This window comes from Dermacentor silvarum, chromosome 4, assembly GCF_013339745.2.
Source record: "Dermacentor silvarum isolate Dsil-2018 chromosome 4, BIME_Dsil_1.4, whole genome shotgun sequence".
Taxonomy (NCBI): Eukaryota; Metazoa; Arthropoda; class Arachnida; order Ixodida; family Ixodidae; genus Dermacentor; species Dermacentor silvarum.
Genome location: NC_051157.2, coordinates 71,339,248 through 71,356,535, shown reverse-complemented (window position 1 = coordinate 71,356,535; position 17,288 = coordinate 71,339,248). Strand labels below are relative to the sequence as shown.

Here is a 17,288-nt window from a genome sequence, read left to right as displayed (position 1 = left end):
TTTTTTTTTTCTTACTTGGAAACAGAATGGTGAGGCACCTTGTGAGCGTATCACAATCAGGAATCAAGTTACTTGGAGCTTCTCTTGGATGACCTTTTCTTTCTTTCGTTTTTTTTTCTCATTTTTATTTCCCCTGCTTGTGCGCGTAGGTCTCGTTTCTGCTTGCTTTCTATTCGGCAAAAATAGACGAGGCGGGATTGCCACGGAGGGTCGTCGGAATGCAGAACTGAATTCTGGAAATGCCGAGATTGAGGACGCAAAGAATTGAACGAAGCGCATTACGTTGCTCTACTTTTCAGTTCTCAATTTTTCTTTCTGCTGTAAAGACAAGCGTTCCGATTAACCAAAACTATAAGGAAGGTATCTCACTTCGTGGAATGTCATTGTGATTCAGCAAAGCGGTCTCGAGGGAATAAAAAATGGAGTACAGGCGTAGTCGGGGTACGCCTACATTTAAAATCGCATTCTTGAACATCTGACGCCTGAAACATTCAACCTTCACTTCGCAGATAAAAATAGCTAAATTAGGATGTATTTATAACGCCAACATAGAGATAAGTACGGGCTTAAGAGAATGGGCACCTTCTACACTGGCCTAGCAAACGAGCTTATGCGAAGTAACATTAACTCGTGAGAAAAATGCGACAGTTATGTGAAAAGCAGGTCAGGAAACAAGATGCGAAAATAATAAGTATGCTGTAAAAATGCGTGTAAATATCGAAATCCCTTCGCAAGAATAAAACAATGAAGTCCACGAAAACAATGCGACAAAATTGGGTGAAAGTGAGAAAATATGTACGAGCATAAACTAGGTTATTGCGCTTTGCGAGGTGTTCATCGTTGCTACGTATGAATATCAAGAAATTAGGCAGAAGCCTTAGCCCTCAGAGCGCATTGTCTGTCAGCGTTTTATGGTAGTGAGCAAGCAAATTCCAACAGGATCATTTTTCGTGGAGATTCAGCAAACCCGCTTCTGTTACCCCTGTCATGTAATCTTCATCCACTAAGTGCGCAGCAGCGCCAAGCAAACATAAACAGCTCACCTTAGAAGGCAGTATGGAGTGGAGCAGTTCCTCCGTTCGTTTCTTGTCTTCGTCCAGCTTGGACTGGAGCATTTTCAGCCTGTTGGTGGCCTCGTCCAGCTTCTCGATGAGCTCCCGCTCTCCGCGGTGGTGGTGCGAGCGCAGGAACAGCTCCCTGGCCGGGTCGTGTATGGCCAGGTCGCTGAAGAACAGCCCGATGCGCCGCATGTCGTCGATGTCCTTGACGCGCGGCGAACACAGAAACAAGATGCTCTGCGTCTCTTCGACCGACACCATCTGACCCTTGAGTCGGAGAACCGGAGGGCTCGAGCTGTCCCCGCCATCGACCTCCGATTTGTTGGACCCACGAGGCCTAAGCACGCCTTCTTTGGTCTGCACAACAAACACCTGAGATAGGGCGGATTAAAAATGTGAGATGGAGAAAAAAAAAAGTAGGGCTGAAATTACTTTATTTCGCCAATGAAAGAAATATTGAAAGGAATGACGAGATATAAACATCGCATTCCAAAGCTCTTGTCTTCTCACGTATGGGTAACACTATGCGCGCCTTATCTGTTAGTCTCCTCGCCTTGCTGCTTACCTTGTCGTAACCTTCTCCCAGAATCCGCCGCCACCTCTGTTTACACCATCAACAGTTAACAACAGCTAGCAATAAAATGGTTGCGACACTGGAGAAGAGTACGCAGTGCATTAATTTTCATACGGTGACTCTTTTTCTTTTCTTTTTTAATCTTTTCTTGCGGGTATGCAATAAATCAGCTACTATACAGCTCGTTATCCGTGCGCCTTTTCTATTCGTCCTGCATGTGTGTCTGACACTGTCTTTCTCAAGATGCGGTAGCCATGCAATCTTTCCTTGGCGTATGCATCGTACAACCTGAGTAAGAGTGCATCAGTGAAAAAAAAAATTTAATAATAATAATAATAATAAATGAATAAAGTGTGGTACTCCGCACTGTCGAGCACCGACCTTTGGTTCGAACATTTTTTGAAGCAGTTGTCGAAAAATCGGGACGCTGGAATCGCCTGAGCATCCCGGGAGGACTAGCTGATCTAGAGGGTAGCTTTCCAAAAGGCAATAAGGGCGCTGCGTTGGTTACCTGTGTATTTCTTCTTTTCATACGCTCAGTTTAGAATTAGTTTATTCATGTCAATGATGAGGTAAGGATTGCAAGATGTGCATATACAAAAGGAAGTGCAGTAGTTTGAAAGTGAATTGGGCTGATGCACTTTGGTCGTGTCTGGTGCCTTCGTTGGCCCCTCTAGATGTCAGTCTACGAAAGAGAGACGGAAGCACCGAAACGGGTGAAAATGCTTTTTGTCTCAATTTGCAAAAAAAAAAAAAGCATCGCCGGTCTCCTGCTAAAGCAACCGCATAGCGCCAGAAAGCAAGTAACGCGTGTGGTGCCATTTAAATATGCACGTTTGTTAGACAAAAATAAGTTACGCTGAAATTTCCTCGCTCCATCAGTCAACATAAATAGGCTGATAATGGCCAACATAATGACGGGCTAGCATGGTACAGTACAGTCGAATGAGGAGGTTAGCTTCCCTTCGGAACACAAAACATTCTCACATGAGGCAGTTCTCGCTCAAGAAATAAAGAATAACTTTGAGGCATCTGTGTATGTTCTAGATCTTCAACTACGTTTACCCTCCAAGCGCAGTCATGCTGTCCAGTAGCACGAGCGCACTCTCTCGCGCCATAATTTCGTCCCCAAGTGCTTCACACAAACGCCTTCTCTTGGCGCGGTGAAAATGGCCACAAGATCTACCGGCGCCGTTCGACGCCCGAGGCCATTTTACTCCGAAGGAAAGTTCGCCGGTCTGCGTCTACTTTACTTTTCGCTCGACTCCACCATATAGTCATGAACCCGAGGGTCAGAAATCGATCGCTGTAAAGAAGCTCGAAACACCGGGCGAAAAAAAATAAAAACATTAATATGTGCGCATCCAAGCCGATTCGTTCGCAACGCACGGCACGAGACCGCTTCCGTGCAGACGTGTATCTGCCGTCGCGACGGTAACCGCTCGACGACGACAAAGGCTTGGGGCCAACGTCTGTGCCTCCGTGACCATTGAGTGTTTGGAAGGCATAGCGGCGAGAGAACGAGCGAGAAACCAGCAAGCAAAGAGCGGGAAAAGCAAACAGCGGTGGAAGTAAGAAGCAGTAACCTGGGAAAGGCAACGCAAGACAGTGACAGAGAAAGGCTTGGGTTGAGGACGGAGGGAGAGGGGGAAATGGGGAAGGCGCAACGATCTTCGGACACGCTTGCGTTTTTGTTTCGTGTCTCGCTTTTCTTTACCTTTCGAAATGCCACTCGGTATGGAGACAGGCAAGAGAAGAACGGAAAACTGGCCATACAGAAGGAAAAAAAGAAAGAAGAAAGACGCCCGGCAACGCTATCTAGCGCGAGGAACAAGGGCGGTGACACGGAAACGAGAGCGAAGAGATAGCCCATTGGCGTCGGCCGATGGTTCGAGGACGACCGCTGTTGGGGCTAAAATAACAAGGAGCGCAGACAAGGCGACGGGAAAGGCGACCGCACCGTATAAGCACGAGGCGGAGGAGCGGTACAGTGGTAGTGATAGGGGCGGACAAGAACGGTCCGAGGAATGAGACACGGCGCTGGCGGGGCGGAACCGAAGGGCATAACACCCGAGCGCTAACACGCCGTGACGGAAGCGTGCGATGTTGAGGCGGTGGAAGGAACGAAAGCTGGGAAACAACCTTTGCGGCAGTGCGATTGCAACGCCGGTAAACTTCTTGCGGCAACTTTTTTGCACCCAAGGTTGCAGGAGGGGGGGGGGGGAATGTGTCTTTTTGTTCGTATTCATAAAACCACACGTTTTTTAATGTATATATGCTCAAATTAAAAAAAAAGAACACGGACCCTGCTTCGGCAGCATCTGTGCAACATTTAACGTGTATTTTGGCGCTAATTTTGGTTTTATTAAATTGTGCTTGAAAAGCGAATCTCGTAGCAACAGGAGGACTACACGCTGGGATTATACGGCGCCCAGCGTTCTTTTCTTCCCCTCGAATAGACATAAAATCTTCGTTAAAAATATGTTAAGGCACCAGCAGCTTAGTAATGTCCATCTCATTTTTTTAAGTACGAGCCTTCCATTCAGTTACGAAAAAAAAAACTTAATTTTCTTTTAGCGTTTTTTAAGTTGGGCGCGTGTGCTTTTTTGAGCGACGTTGTTCTGAACATGTTATATTCACCAGACCACTGAATATGTCAGATACCGTATGTATATCTCAGACGAACACTTCGCCTTAGCAAAAAAAAATACAAAAAAAAACAAGCTCGACATTAAAGCTTCACGTTGCGAAAGGATTTACTAAGAATTGACGAACGTGATAGCGCTAGCAAGTGACTTAGGCGAGTTCTTTTTCGCCACGCCTACGTACCAGGCTCGTACGAGGTAGTATTTACTGGTTCTATAAGGTAAATTGCTACATAAATCCAAGCTGCGAAATATCAATGCGGACGTTGTGATAATCATAACGTTTTCATTTTGTTAGGCCCCAACCTTTCGTAACATCGGCTTTGTACAAAGAAGAATTTTGTTTTGTTTCTGAAGTAGGTTATGTGAAGATTTCTGGTTTTCTAGCTGTTTCATATAAGTATCACTTAGTCTATTATATGGCTGAGAACAAATTTCTTGAGAACATGTTTGTCTCTTCTTTCTCTTTTTGTCGCTCCCCGATCATCTTCTCCGTTTGTAGGGTCGCCAACTTGAGTTACCCACCCTGCCTTTCCATCCTTGCCACTCCCCTCCAACAACTGTCTCTTGTTCAGTTCAAATAAAACCCCCAGAAATGTTTTGCGCGGTCGATTCCAAATCATATTTCTCTTTAAACTACGTAACTTCTCTCTCCAATGTAAGCGTGCATTAGAAAAGGCGTCATACATTTATTGTATATTTCTTAACGCAAAGGTCACAGAGTGGTGTGTAGCTGAAGGCACCTGAAAGTAGTCTGTTTCTGTGCGATAGCAAGTTGAATGAAAAAGAAAAAAGAAACTGCAAATACGAAGACTGCATTGAGCTCCAATTTCGTGCAGAAATGGGGCTTTTTGTCGAGGCTGTTTTCTAAACACGCCGTACGCATCTTTCTTTCTGCTTGTGCTCTTTCTGCTAGTCGACGCGTAGAAGCGTATTCTACTTAAGAATTTATATCGAAGCACGCGTCAGAGGACACCACGAGCTTTTCGATTCGTAGAAATCTACATGGCACAAAGAACTTCATTCGCCATTTCCATCTACGCCTATGACGTGGGCGGCAAACGCTCTCAGGATTTTGACTGCACCGCGCCACCCTTCAGCATATAATCGCCTATTCAGGCTTGCCGTCGCGTGGCGACCATATATATAACTTCGGCTACCAAACGTTTGTTGTTGCAGAACATTCACAGTCTGTTGCCGTCGAAACAGTGTTTACCTGTTCTATAATTCCGCACGCCAAAACATTCGCCGTGGCTCATTTCACGCTCGATTTGCCTTCTCACGCGATTCCCAAACACCTGCGGTCATAAAAGTGAAACGAACACAGCAATATCGTGCTCATATTTGCATACTAAATCCATTACCCCGAAGAAGTAGAGGTGTCTAAGGCAGGAATCAGGTAGCGAGAAAGTCCGTTCCGCTGGTGATTTATCACCAGTGCTGGTGCACACGTAGGCAAAATGGCCCTAGCTAGCTGCATTCGGTGGCAAAAAAGAAGAAAAAAAAACGTTGCGAAAAGGAAGCCACGTGATAGTGCTAGCGCGTGACTTAGGCGAGTTCTTTTTCGCCACACCTACGTACCAGGCTTGTACGACTCCAGCGACTCTTTTGCACGCCAATACACACTTTCATTCAGTGCAACTTTTTACCCTGCCATCAACGATTTCACTGCTCACATGCCAGCTATAGGTCTGGGACGACAAGCACAGCCAATGAACAGTCACTCATTCAGACAATCAATCAATCAGTCAATCAATCGATGACTCAATCAATCAATCAACATAGCATTTTGCAACAGCTTCCTAACAAGAGCAATATAAGACTGACCTGATTACAATAGCTGCGTATGGACTCGAAGGTGCAATCAATGACGGGCCGCGTGATTTCGAAGATGTCGTCGAACTTGAGACGGTGTCCTCCCTGAGCCCGACTCTCCTTCCAACGGTGACCGGCTAGCCGCAGCAAGCCGTTGCCAGCTTGCATGATGCCGAAGTCGCGGCCGAACAGCACGTGGAACGGGAATGCCGCGCACATCGTCCGGACGCCCATAGGCAGGTCTTCGGGACAGTTGCTGAGCGTCTCAGATGCGTTGCTGCCGCGAAAAATGACAAGGAAAGGGGTCAAGTAAGGTGCTGGATTAAAGCTTAGGGGCAAGGAGGGTAATAAGCAGAATGTGCGAGGTGCGCACCGGGACCACTTCGGCCAAAAATGAAGGTGCGCACTTTAACTCATAAGGGGAAACCTGCCGTAGCGGGCTGAAGACGGGACTGTAGCGAAAGGGAGAAGTGTACTAAATGAAAAGCTCTGCTTGTTGTACCGGCCCATTTTGGTACTGTCCCGTCTTAAGCGCTCTGTAGCAGCTTTAAGTAAGAATTGTCTGCGCGCCGAAGTTACACACTTAATTCTATTCAAGGAATCTTTGGAAATCCGAATGCGCGAAAGAAAGACCAATCTGATCACACTTCCTCACGTTTGCTACGAAGAAAACCCTAGGAGCGGGCTGACCTCTCAGCATGACCTCTAATTGTATAGAACATAAGTCAGACCAAGTTACGCAAGCAAAACACATTGTAAACTTGCAAGCGCTTCACGGGCTGAATCCACCCAGCTTTTGGTTCATAAGTATTGTTTGCCATTGGCTGGCTGCTTTCGCTAACAGTATGTCCATCATTCCGATTAGGATAGCATGGGCACTTACGAAATAATTCTAGAGTAAGAACGTTTTTGTGACCACAGAATCACATGAGCAGGCAATAGATACATCCCTCCCTCACACACCCCACCTCCTCGCCACACACACACACACACACACACACACACACACACACACACACGCACACGCACACGCACACGCACGCACGCACGCACCTCCAAGGAGGTAAGTGCCATGAAATGAGGAACAAGCAAGACAAAAGAAAGGCTCGTAAGAAACTCTGCTGAACACCATTTGTATATAAAAGCTAAGGATTGTTTTGAGGACGCAGCAACAAAACGGGGATACCCGCTGCGATGCCCTTACAAACAAGGTAATAGGAACCGGATAATAAATCATTTATGAAGAGTCATCCTTTTCGGACCAGCGTCGTTGAGGGCTAATTAACCCCAGTAAATCTTGTCCATCCTATTTATGCATTCGACAAGCCGCTAAACTGGTGTAAACATACCTTCTATCGCTTGACCTGTTCTAGCCTGCGTGTCCGCACGGGATGTGCTTCCTGGTACCACGAGCATTTTCATATTTTCGTTCTGCGCTCAGAGACAGCCCCAGTACCAAGCAGTTTCCTACTCTAGATCGAAATGGTTGAGGTTGACACCATAGCAACGTTCTCCCGATTAATGAAACAAAACACATCGCGACGTCCACGCCTAGGCACGCGATGTTCGGGTCGCATTATTTTGCAGGCGCCAGACTCAGACCGTCAGGCAATCGATGTGGCAGCTTGAATTTAAAATGACGATTTGCTAGGAGCACGGGCTGTCCAGCTGTGGACGGGCGTAATGACAGGTGTGAGTCGAGACTCAGTCACCGAGCCGTCGCCTATATTTGCGCAATATCAGGAGCTCATTGCGCCCGGTCGACGCTGCTCGTTCTTTACGCTCCTGTCGAATGCCTGCGAAACATTTGCACGCCACCATTCACGCTAGAAATGTGAACTTGTCAAGAACAAGTATGCCGCGAATACCAACACCCACTCCACCGTCGTCTGCGGTATGTCCAGACTTGTACGTAACGAATTACATGTAATTAAATACTTGGAACAAAAGTGTGAGAAATGTTTTCAGTGTCACTGCTGAATGTCTCCAGAACAAAAACGTGAGACGATCTCTAACGAATTTTATCAAAAAGCCGATATTAGTGCCGATAAACAATTTACTACAGGCATCAGAATATGCGCTAAAGCTCAAGGCCATCTCGTTGTGTTTACTGTATCTATGCAATGTTAATAAATGTACAGAGGCAAGTAACGTATAAGCAGTTGGTTACTACTGAATAATTCCTGAATTACTTTCGTGGAGCAGTAACAGGTAACTGTAATCAATTACAATTTTTAATGAAGTAAATATAATTGGAATCAGCCACTTTTTTCCTGTAACGTGTAGAAGTCTCGATATGCAGGGAACCATCGAGATTAAATGTCCAATAAACAATGGCAAAACTCTGGTTATTCTCGAGGTTACACCAATACTAGTGACCCATTAAGGTCGGCCACGTAAATAATAAGGCAACCGATACGCGTATAGTTAAAAAAAATATATCGCCAGATACAACACACCTTGTTGGAACTTACTTGCACGAAGCTTTGTTTAAATGCATAAATAGTGCTGAAGCCTCTGTTAGTTTCTGTGTTACTGTAATATCAGTGCACGGTCATACCGAAGGCCTACAGGAGTGTTTTCGCTCATCCACCCCTGTGGCGATTCGGCCGCCACGGCCAAAAATAAATCCCGCCACCCCGTGCTCAGCAGCGCAGCGTCCATGGCTTTGAGCCGGGCCGATAGGTACGCCTATGAGTAAAAGTGCGCCCTCATGTGTGATGAGTACTGGCAAAGCACCCCCATACCTTGGCAGCAGGCAGCTCTTTCCTTCTTTGTTCTGCTCTGTCACCTCCATAGTCACGTGGGCCCTGTCTCCGAACTCGGACACGACGGAGATGTTGGCGCGGACCTCAGTATTGAAGAACTCCCTTCCCACCACTTTCACGATGCCGAGCACAATTGGGTGCAGGCCTGCATGTAGAGTGGACATAAATAACAGCGCGCAATCGATTTTCTTACAGATGTAGAGCTTGGCTATCTTAAGTACGACGAACTCTATTGACCACTCCTCTTTTGTCACTAATTTACTGGCTGCTTTTCACAGTGAATGCTCGCGACGAAAATAATTGTACAGATACAACGTATATTTTGGGATCTATGTGAAGCGAAGCTTTCGTCAAGCAGGTTTTGCACAGCGCAGGAATTAAGTACCTGCTTGACCAATGAGCAAGACGCGAGAACCCTCACCATGCAACCCACGTGGCCTGCGCGAGCACAGATTACATCGTCTCCGGGATCAGCCCACCTCTCCTCATGTCATTTATGGGATCGGTCCAGCTTACTATTGCACCTTCTCCAGGATCAGGTCACGTTAGTCGGTAAGAAGACGACCAAGCCGATGCACCAAACCCCGGGAAAAGGGCATATATAAGAAGCTTTGCCTTAATAAATGAATTTAGCGCTTGAAGGCCTCTATTAATTACATTGATGTTTTAGGTACCTTTTGTTGTATCATTGCATAATTCGGTATAGAACAGATCTGGGCACCTGCACATCTTTAGGATCCGTACAGGTGGGGCTACCTATAAGCCGATTTGTTGTATGAGTGCTCTCCTATGCGTGAGCTGTTCGGCAAGACCACAGCCAGAAACAATCACGAATAGGAAAGTCCGGGAGAGTTTGCCTAGGAAGGTTCGCTTTACTTATACAGCGCACTACAGATCCTAGCCGACATGTGGCATCCTGACAGAAGAAAAAAACTTTAATGAGAGCTGGAGATGCTAGCCTAGCAATATACGAGCCATGTTTTGAGGCAACAACAACAACAAGATATGCTACTCCAGATGCGGCATGCTGAAAGGCTGTTTTTTCACTGCTTTAGGTAAGGGGTTCAATATCTAAAGCTTATTATACCGATATTTTCTGCTACTACACTTTCCAATATTCTAGTGACGCACATAACCCGAACTTTCGTGGTATAAGTCGGCTGAAGTGCTAGAGCTTCATGTCTTTTCCAAACGTTCTCCTGGGCTGCTATAAACGCTCCAGTTTTTACATCAGATCCATCTTGTCCTTATGGGCTTTCTTCGCATTGTGTTTCAGTCGCTGCATCCATTAATTGAATAAAAGACCATCCTCGTTAGTGAAACAAGGACATAGCCAGAACGGAGAGAGAGCCTAATTGCGAGTCTCGGGAAAAGATTAGTGTGCGAATTGCAGAGATAATCATGACACATTCCATGCGGAGGTTGACACTCAAGCAATGAAGGAAGTTGACGCCTACCTTTTCGGTCACTGTAGTAGTGTAGCAGTATTTGACCACTGGGACCGGGCGTCACGCGAAAAGAGGGTGCCCGCATGCCCGGATAGGTGGATGCCAGGTGATCGTGCAGGTTGTCCAGGTTGGTCAGGAAGTCGGCCATGTTGGAGCCTAGGACCCGCAGGATGTGGTCGTAGCCGTGCTGCTGACAAAAGTACAAGAAGTGCTCTCCGAATGCTTCCAGGCACGTGTCTAGATCCAGACCTGCAGGTTACAAAGGATATCCTTGTTTGCGTCCAAGGCCGCCTCTTTCTAAATTATCTAATGCGTAATTAGAGCACTCAACCCCGTCATAGCGGGACATTATCAATGCAACAATAAGAAAATAATAAATAGGAAGACCTTAGAAAGCGTCGACCCTACGTTCGATAAACAGGTTATCTAAAGGGAAGCGATTGCATGCAGTCTAGTTTCTCGAAAATAATCTAGTGAATTAAAGCCACGGCTACACATCCAGTTAATGCCGCTTTGCCTAAAGAGATATCACTTCAAGACGAAGTGTTTATTTCTGGTTGTCATAATGGGATACCAACTTGCCATGTCTCCAGGCTACTTGACGTCACCAAGCATGTCGCCCTTTTCCTCGCGACGGCCTCTTGGGCTGATTTAGCGAACGAACAACTAGCATTTTTCTTCGCAAACGGGTTTATTCGTTACTGAGCTCCGTAATGTACAGTACCACCTTGAACTTGGCCCCCTCACGGTCGTCTTCTATTCGCAGCACATGTCCATCTCCCCCAAGGACTCCTACGTCAATTGTTGAACACGTGCGCGCCTGCTGCTGGTGTACACTATCGTATGTACGCGCCCGAAAAGATCTTCCACCAATATACGGGTCACGCAATTGAAAGTACAAATGTTTTCTGGATTATTATCACCACTAAGGGAAGCAATCAATACTCACCGAGCACCTCGCAGGCTGCTGCCACGAGTTTCAGAGTCATTTCGTCTGTGTACACCTTGTGCATCAGAAATGAGGCGCCGTGCATCGTGATTCCTGACTTCTCCCTGCATGGACAGAGAGAGAGTGCTAGTAAATGAATCCTGGAGAAGTTTTCATGTTGGAACAGTAAGCACGCTACCCCTGATGAGTATGATAAAAAAATGGAATGATGCGCACAGTGCCCGTCACAGATATACCCTCACTGAACAACCTAAAGTGCCTCATTTAGACCAGTCTCTTTAAATAAGTTTAAGATTGCCTTCGTTGCACTACACGCACATGCAGTGTAAGTCCATGGGCCAAGTACGTGTCGTTGCTCAAAGCATGAAAGTCTGTGATGAATATTCAGTGCCGATATTCGGGCCGTTATTCCTAATTTGAATAGCCTCCAAATGCAGCCTCTAAGTGGGCCACCATGCCTTCCCCAACAGTGCACGCAGAATTGCCTGCATAATAGTCAACCGTCGAAGGTAATAAACCATAAATACTGCTTTGGAGGTCACAGTAGTCAGTCCGCCTAGAACTCGAGCCAAAGAATGAGGACCGCAGCGGCGCATGCTACAAAATTTGCAACAGCATGAAACGCGTTTCCGGTGTGTCTCACGGCGGCGTTGAACGCTGTAGTTTTAGGCCGCCAAATCCACACACACACACTGTAATCATGGACGAAAACCAGCATTCCACGTTTCTACGGGTGTAATGTTAATGCAATGACTCGAATAATACAAGGACACGAAGACACATGAAATGTACATAATAAGCACTTTAGGTGTATAGACAGCGTGGCACAAAGTCCAGCTGCGATAACAACGTGAGCATGGTGCAATACGCACAAGACGAGAGTAACTCAGGACCGAAAATAAGCCACAAACAGGTTCTGCATGGCTACTGCTACAAAGTTCTCCGTTTCTCGGAACAAAGGATCATTCTATTTCCTCGAAAAGCACCACTGCTCCATAATTTTGCTTGGACATATGAATAGGTTTAAATCTGTGTAACTTATAGAACGTTTTACCTAGCCACTTCGTAAATTTTTGAGAGCTTCCGTGGGAGGGTGCGTGCAAAAGTAAGTGTGTCAGGCTGTAAATACGCAGCACGAGCCTAGTTGCCAATCATTTTAAAAACCAGCACATTCAGATACTTTTATCGCTTTCTGTTTCTTTCTTTCTTTTTGCTGAAGGTAATTAAGAGGTCTCAGAATACTGGCTTAAAACAAATGACATCTCTTTTCCTTTCTTCGTCCTTCAAATGAAAGGAATGAGCTTAACCTAAAAGGTAGACCGATCTTGTATCAGTCACACACAGCAAGATACCCGCAATACCAAATGGTTAGCAAAACCAGTAGACTTGCTAACAACTCCTAATAAGACTTCAGTGGTGGACACGTACAGGGTTGTTGAAAAAGAAACTCACAGAATCAATTTCCATGTGTCCGCTCCAAACTTTTTGGTCACGAGATCCTCCAAGGCGCAGTGGATGAACCCGTACTGCAGAAACACACAAGCACATGTTCCTTTTAATTGATTCCATTGTCGCGGGTTTCCACGAAGACTAAAACACGCAAAGTGAGTTAGTTTTTTTCACAACTTCCAATGGGCCGCTCAAATACCCATCAATGAAGAATCTTCGAAACAAGAAAATTGAGAAATGTTATTTTTTGCCTTCCAAGAGGGAACAAAGGTTATTCTCACGCGAGAGGTCCTTGGTTACTACGAAGAAAAGTCGGGAGAGGATGAACAAGTCACAAGTAATGGAGCTATTTGATAAGTGCTTCAAGATGACCAGCAGAAAAAAAATCCGCCTCCATTCCACCTTGTGAAAGTAGATGTACAGCGAAGCTGTTGCCGACGTTGGACAAGCACAACCGACGTTAGGCAAGTACTACCACCCCAACTGATGTTAGACGACGTTATACAAGCACCACCACCGCCTCAAGCGACGTTAGACAATCATAAACTGCTGATCAGATGATAACTATGAGGCAGGTGCAACGGGCAGAGCGCTCACGCATCAAGGACGGATAAGTTGTGTGCACGTACCTCAGGCGCGCACGCACGTGTGCGAACGTGCAGCATGCATCCTCATTCTTCTAGGCCCCCAGCAAAGTGCAAGTGCCTTATCTAAATAATTGAATTTTTCGAAAATTTGTGAAGTACGACTTACACACAATCTACAGACATGATAGCTTCGGGCTGTAATTCGAATGTACGAGAAAACATAATTCTGTTACGCAGAAACTCAAAGACAAAGCCCCTTTCCAGCTGCCGTTTGAGGTCTGTCTGAATGGCCGCGGCCGCAAGGTGGCAGTACTGTTTTTGGATCACCACGAGCCGACGAGAAATCCCGACCAACTAGAGGCTAACAGCTTCGATGTAGAACATTTTCGCGTAATAGGGCATATAATGCTTTCGCATTTATATATTCGTAACAATGGCACCACATTGTCATGTTTAACTTATGCATGACAATGTGGTAGTGTATATATCTATACAGTAAGAGTGACCAATAAGGCGAACATCGTATCTGCAATACCGCCCACCGGTCGCGATGCGACGAAAGGGGCTCCCACAAATTTTGATTTACATCTACGAGCACAGAAATCAAGGTGCACGAATGTTTTCGCAATCTCCGCGAGCCCGCTTGCCCGCATACTGCTTCGCATGTGTGGCGGTTTGGTGAGCCATCTGCTGAAGACACGATTGCCTATAATGAACTGAATAATAGTGCTTACAGCGTCACATCAAGGAGGAGGAGGAGGAAAAAGAAGAAAGGAAAGGCAGGGAGGTTAACCAGACGCACGTCCGGTTTGCTACCCTACACGGGGGAAGGGGTTTAAAGGGATGAAAAGAAAGGAGAGAGAGAGGGAAGAAAGTAGCTGTCAGTACTTTCAAAAACTATAACAAAGCTGCCTAGCTGTCCAGCCGCAAAGCGACACGCAATCTCTGTATTTCATTGTTAAAAGAGGCGCAGCATATAAGGATGTTTTGTATGGTCTCGTGGGAATCGCAAACCCGGCACGAGGGACTGTGCATCATGCCGATACGGAAACAGTAGGCTTTCATTATAGCGACGGTCAACCACAAGTGACACAGTAAAGTTGCGTTCAAAGAGAGAAAAAATTTGACGGAGGTGCCTTTAAGAGTGGAACGCGATAGCATTCAAATATCCCTGACTGTTTCTCAGGCTTCCCGGCAACTGCAGCTTTCTTTTTTCTTCACCTTCGCCTCGGCGCGCGGCTTCAGGGGAGGCGAGTGCCATCTGGATGGTATTTTTGCAAGGAACCCCGACCGGGACGCGCCGCTGTATGAATGGTAGAAATGCTGGTAAAGGGGTTTGTGTTTGAGTTTACGCGTAACAGAATTATGTTTTCTCGTATATTCAATTTACACTCCGACGTTATCATACCTGCAGATTGTGGTTAAGTCGTACTTTACGATTTTCTGACGCATTTTAGTTTGAGAAATTCAATTAGTTCACCAGCGCCTCTGCGCCACGCAGAGGTCCTGCGTCATTGGGGTGGGTCTGGATGATTGTCTTGGCCGTGGACGCCGACGCCGAGATTGACGCCGATGCCGGATTTTCTGCGACACGGGGCCCTTAACGTTAAAGTGGGGTCATGGACTCAACCGTCATGCACGCCGAGGGTCGCAAGAGTACGGCTTCCCTTTCTGAAGACGTCGCAATGGTACGACTGCCTCTTAGTATGCGGTCAACGCTGTTGTGTGTGTTCTCGCATCACTCGCTATTCATTTGCGTCCCACTTTCCTTTTTCCCTTTTCGTTCCGCTTTCCCATTCCCAGTGTAGGGTAGTAAACCAGGTGCAACCTGATTAACCACTGTGCCTATTCATTTTTTTCTCTCTCTCTGTCCAGCCGTACTGCCATCAAAATATAGCATTTAGCGTTTATTATTATTTTTTTTGCTTGGTTTGTTTCTTTCGTCAATGTGTCTGTCCGTCTCTCAGCCTGAGTGCAATGATGGCATTGTGGTCTTCAAATCCGGCAATCAAATCCAAGACCTTTCAGTCAGTGGCTAACAAACACGACCGCTTAGCTACTGCCGCCAATTCATATACATACAAAGCGCAGAAATGCTTTTCGGATGTTGTATTTGAGAGAGACAGTTAAATCCTAGTGACTGTTGGAACCTGCATGTTGATTTAAAGCCTGAATTCTTTTAAACACGTTATTCAGAAGATACTATATATATAGAAGCATGAAGCTTGCAAATTCGTTGCTCTCCACCAAGAACAGATATCACAGCTATGTAAACTGCATCCGTTACTGCATCCAAAGAGGACAAATGTTATATCTCAATTTATATTTTACGTGAATTTGTTGCATTGCTTTTCAAACGTTCTACTCACACATTAGTCGTTTATTTCAGAGCCACGTATGATATATCAATTTTTTTTCCGATTTAGATGTACTGTCAGATTTAGATGTCAATATAAGAATTGTGATATTGGTGAGTTACAGTGTTGTCAACTTGATAGTATTCGTTTTCTGAAAATGTGCAAATTTTGGCAATTTTTATTATACAATGCACCACCTAAATTGAAAATTCGCAGACAGTCACTGGTATGTTTTTCTTTTATATGCAATAAACCTCATCAAATTTGGTGCAGTGGTTGCCGATAAAAACGATTTCTCCTTTCCCATGTATTTAAATGGGAGCGCCCGAGCTAAAGCATTCTATTAATATCCTGGACAACATGCAGCCCTTCATTATAGGTAAACGAAACCCCCATTGCAGACAGCAAACACTTGCGGCTAGCGCCACGCCGATGAAGGCTCTCGCACAATCCATATCGTCTCAAAAAAATACAAGCGGCTTCGTTTCTGGGAAGACGGGAAGTAAGAGAAAGTAAATATAATTGCGGTTTGTGGTAGAATCCCTGAACTACATGAACAGCCTTTCTATTCTTGCCATTCTCCAGAAGCTGCTTCAGTCATCGTTCATCATCGCCGCAGCTTCGTGCTAGCAACAAAAAACAAAACATGCTTTTGATATCTTAAAAATTTCAGGGCAATCCATTCGATCCAACCATTACACCGTAAAATTTAGTTCAGTGGCGACGTCAGTGAAGTTAACAAGCATTTCTGTTTGTTTGTTTGTTTGTTTGTTTGTTTGTTTGTTTGTTTGTTCCTTTCTTTCTTTCTTCCCTTCTTTCTTTCCTTTCTTTTCTTTCTTTTCTTTCTTCCTTTCTTTAGATGCAAGCACAGCGATCACAACGAAAACAACTTGAAAGAAATGCGACAGTCGTTTCATATCGTACTACCACTGGCAGGCGACCCCTTTGGCTGCTTACGTGAAAGGATGACACTACGCTTACGTTATTTACGTTATTTACATTGCGTACTTTACCTCATGATTGCTATCTATCCATTTCATACATCCCCCTCCTTACTATATGTCCCACTTGGGCTTTTTAGGGTGTTTAAATGAATAAATAAATAGTAGGGCCATCGGCGGTACAAGTAGTGGATGCATATCACAGAAGTGAAAGCAATATCCTTCGCCGTTTGATGGCTGGTCCTCCTTTCCCATCCAGCATTACAGCAGGAGACAGGGGCCGCCTGAATCACAACACTTATTTCTCCGCCGCCTCCTAAAAAATGGAGAGAAAGAAGAGAGAGAGAGAGCTAGAGAAAGGACGTCAACTGTCGGAAGGCGTTCGGCGCTTCCATAAGATTCCAGATCCGAGCGCACGGAAGCACCCCAGCGGCACTCACAGATGATCTTGTGGCACTGTGACTCAAAACTAAATAGCAACAACCGCTAGGGACGTAAGAACTAACGACACCGTTCGCTAGGAAACGCGCTGCCAGTCGTTTTTTCGAGGGCAATCTCGGAGTAGTAGTAGCATTTGCCGTATGTGTGTGGCATATGGGTGCGGCGAAGCGTTTTTGTATAAGAAGCGGCTGTTCTTTGCCGGCGCAGTAGTGCGCCGCGTACAAGCGGGGTTTCATCTCGTCTCGTCTCGTCTCGG

At 45.7% G+C, this 17,288-nt stretch overlaps 1 protein-coding gene across 1 annotated transcript in view; it reads right to left on the bottom strand.

The window, feature by feature from the left end:
* LOC119448693 (guanylate cyclase soluble subunit beta-1) overlaps positions 1-17,288 on the bottom strand; it is a 65,445-nt gene that overhangs the window by 28,577 nt on the left and 19,580 nt on the right. Inside the window, exons 2-7 of the mRNA XM_049665718.1 lie at positions 12,710-12,783; positions 11,258-11,361; positions 10,318-10,557; positions 8,840-9,005; positions 6,105-6,369; positions 1,044-1,430 (exon numbers count right to left, since the gene is read on the bottom strand). Of these exons, the coding sequence (XP_049521675.1) occupies positions 1,044-1,430; positions 6,105-6,369; positions 8,840-9,005; positions 10,318-10,557; positions 11,258-11,342 (1,143 nt within the window). The 5' untranslated portion in view covers positions 11,343-11,361; positions 12,710-12,783. The remainder of the gene's footprint in view (positions 1-1,043; positions 1,431-6,104; positions 6,370-8,839; positions 9,006-10,317; positions 10,558-11,257; positions 11,362-12,709; positions 12,784-17,288) is intronic.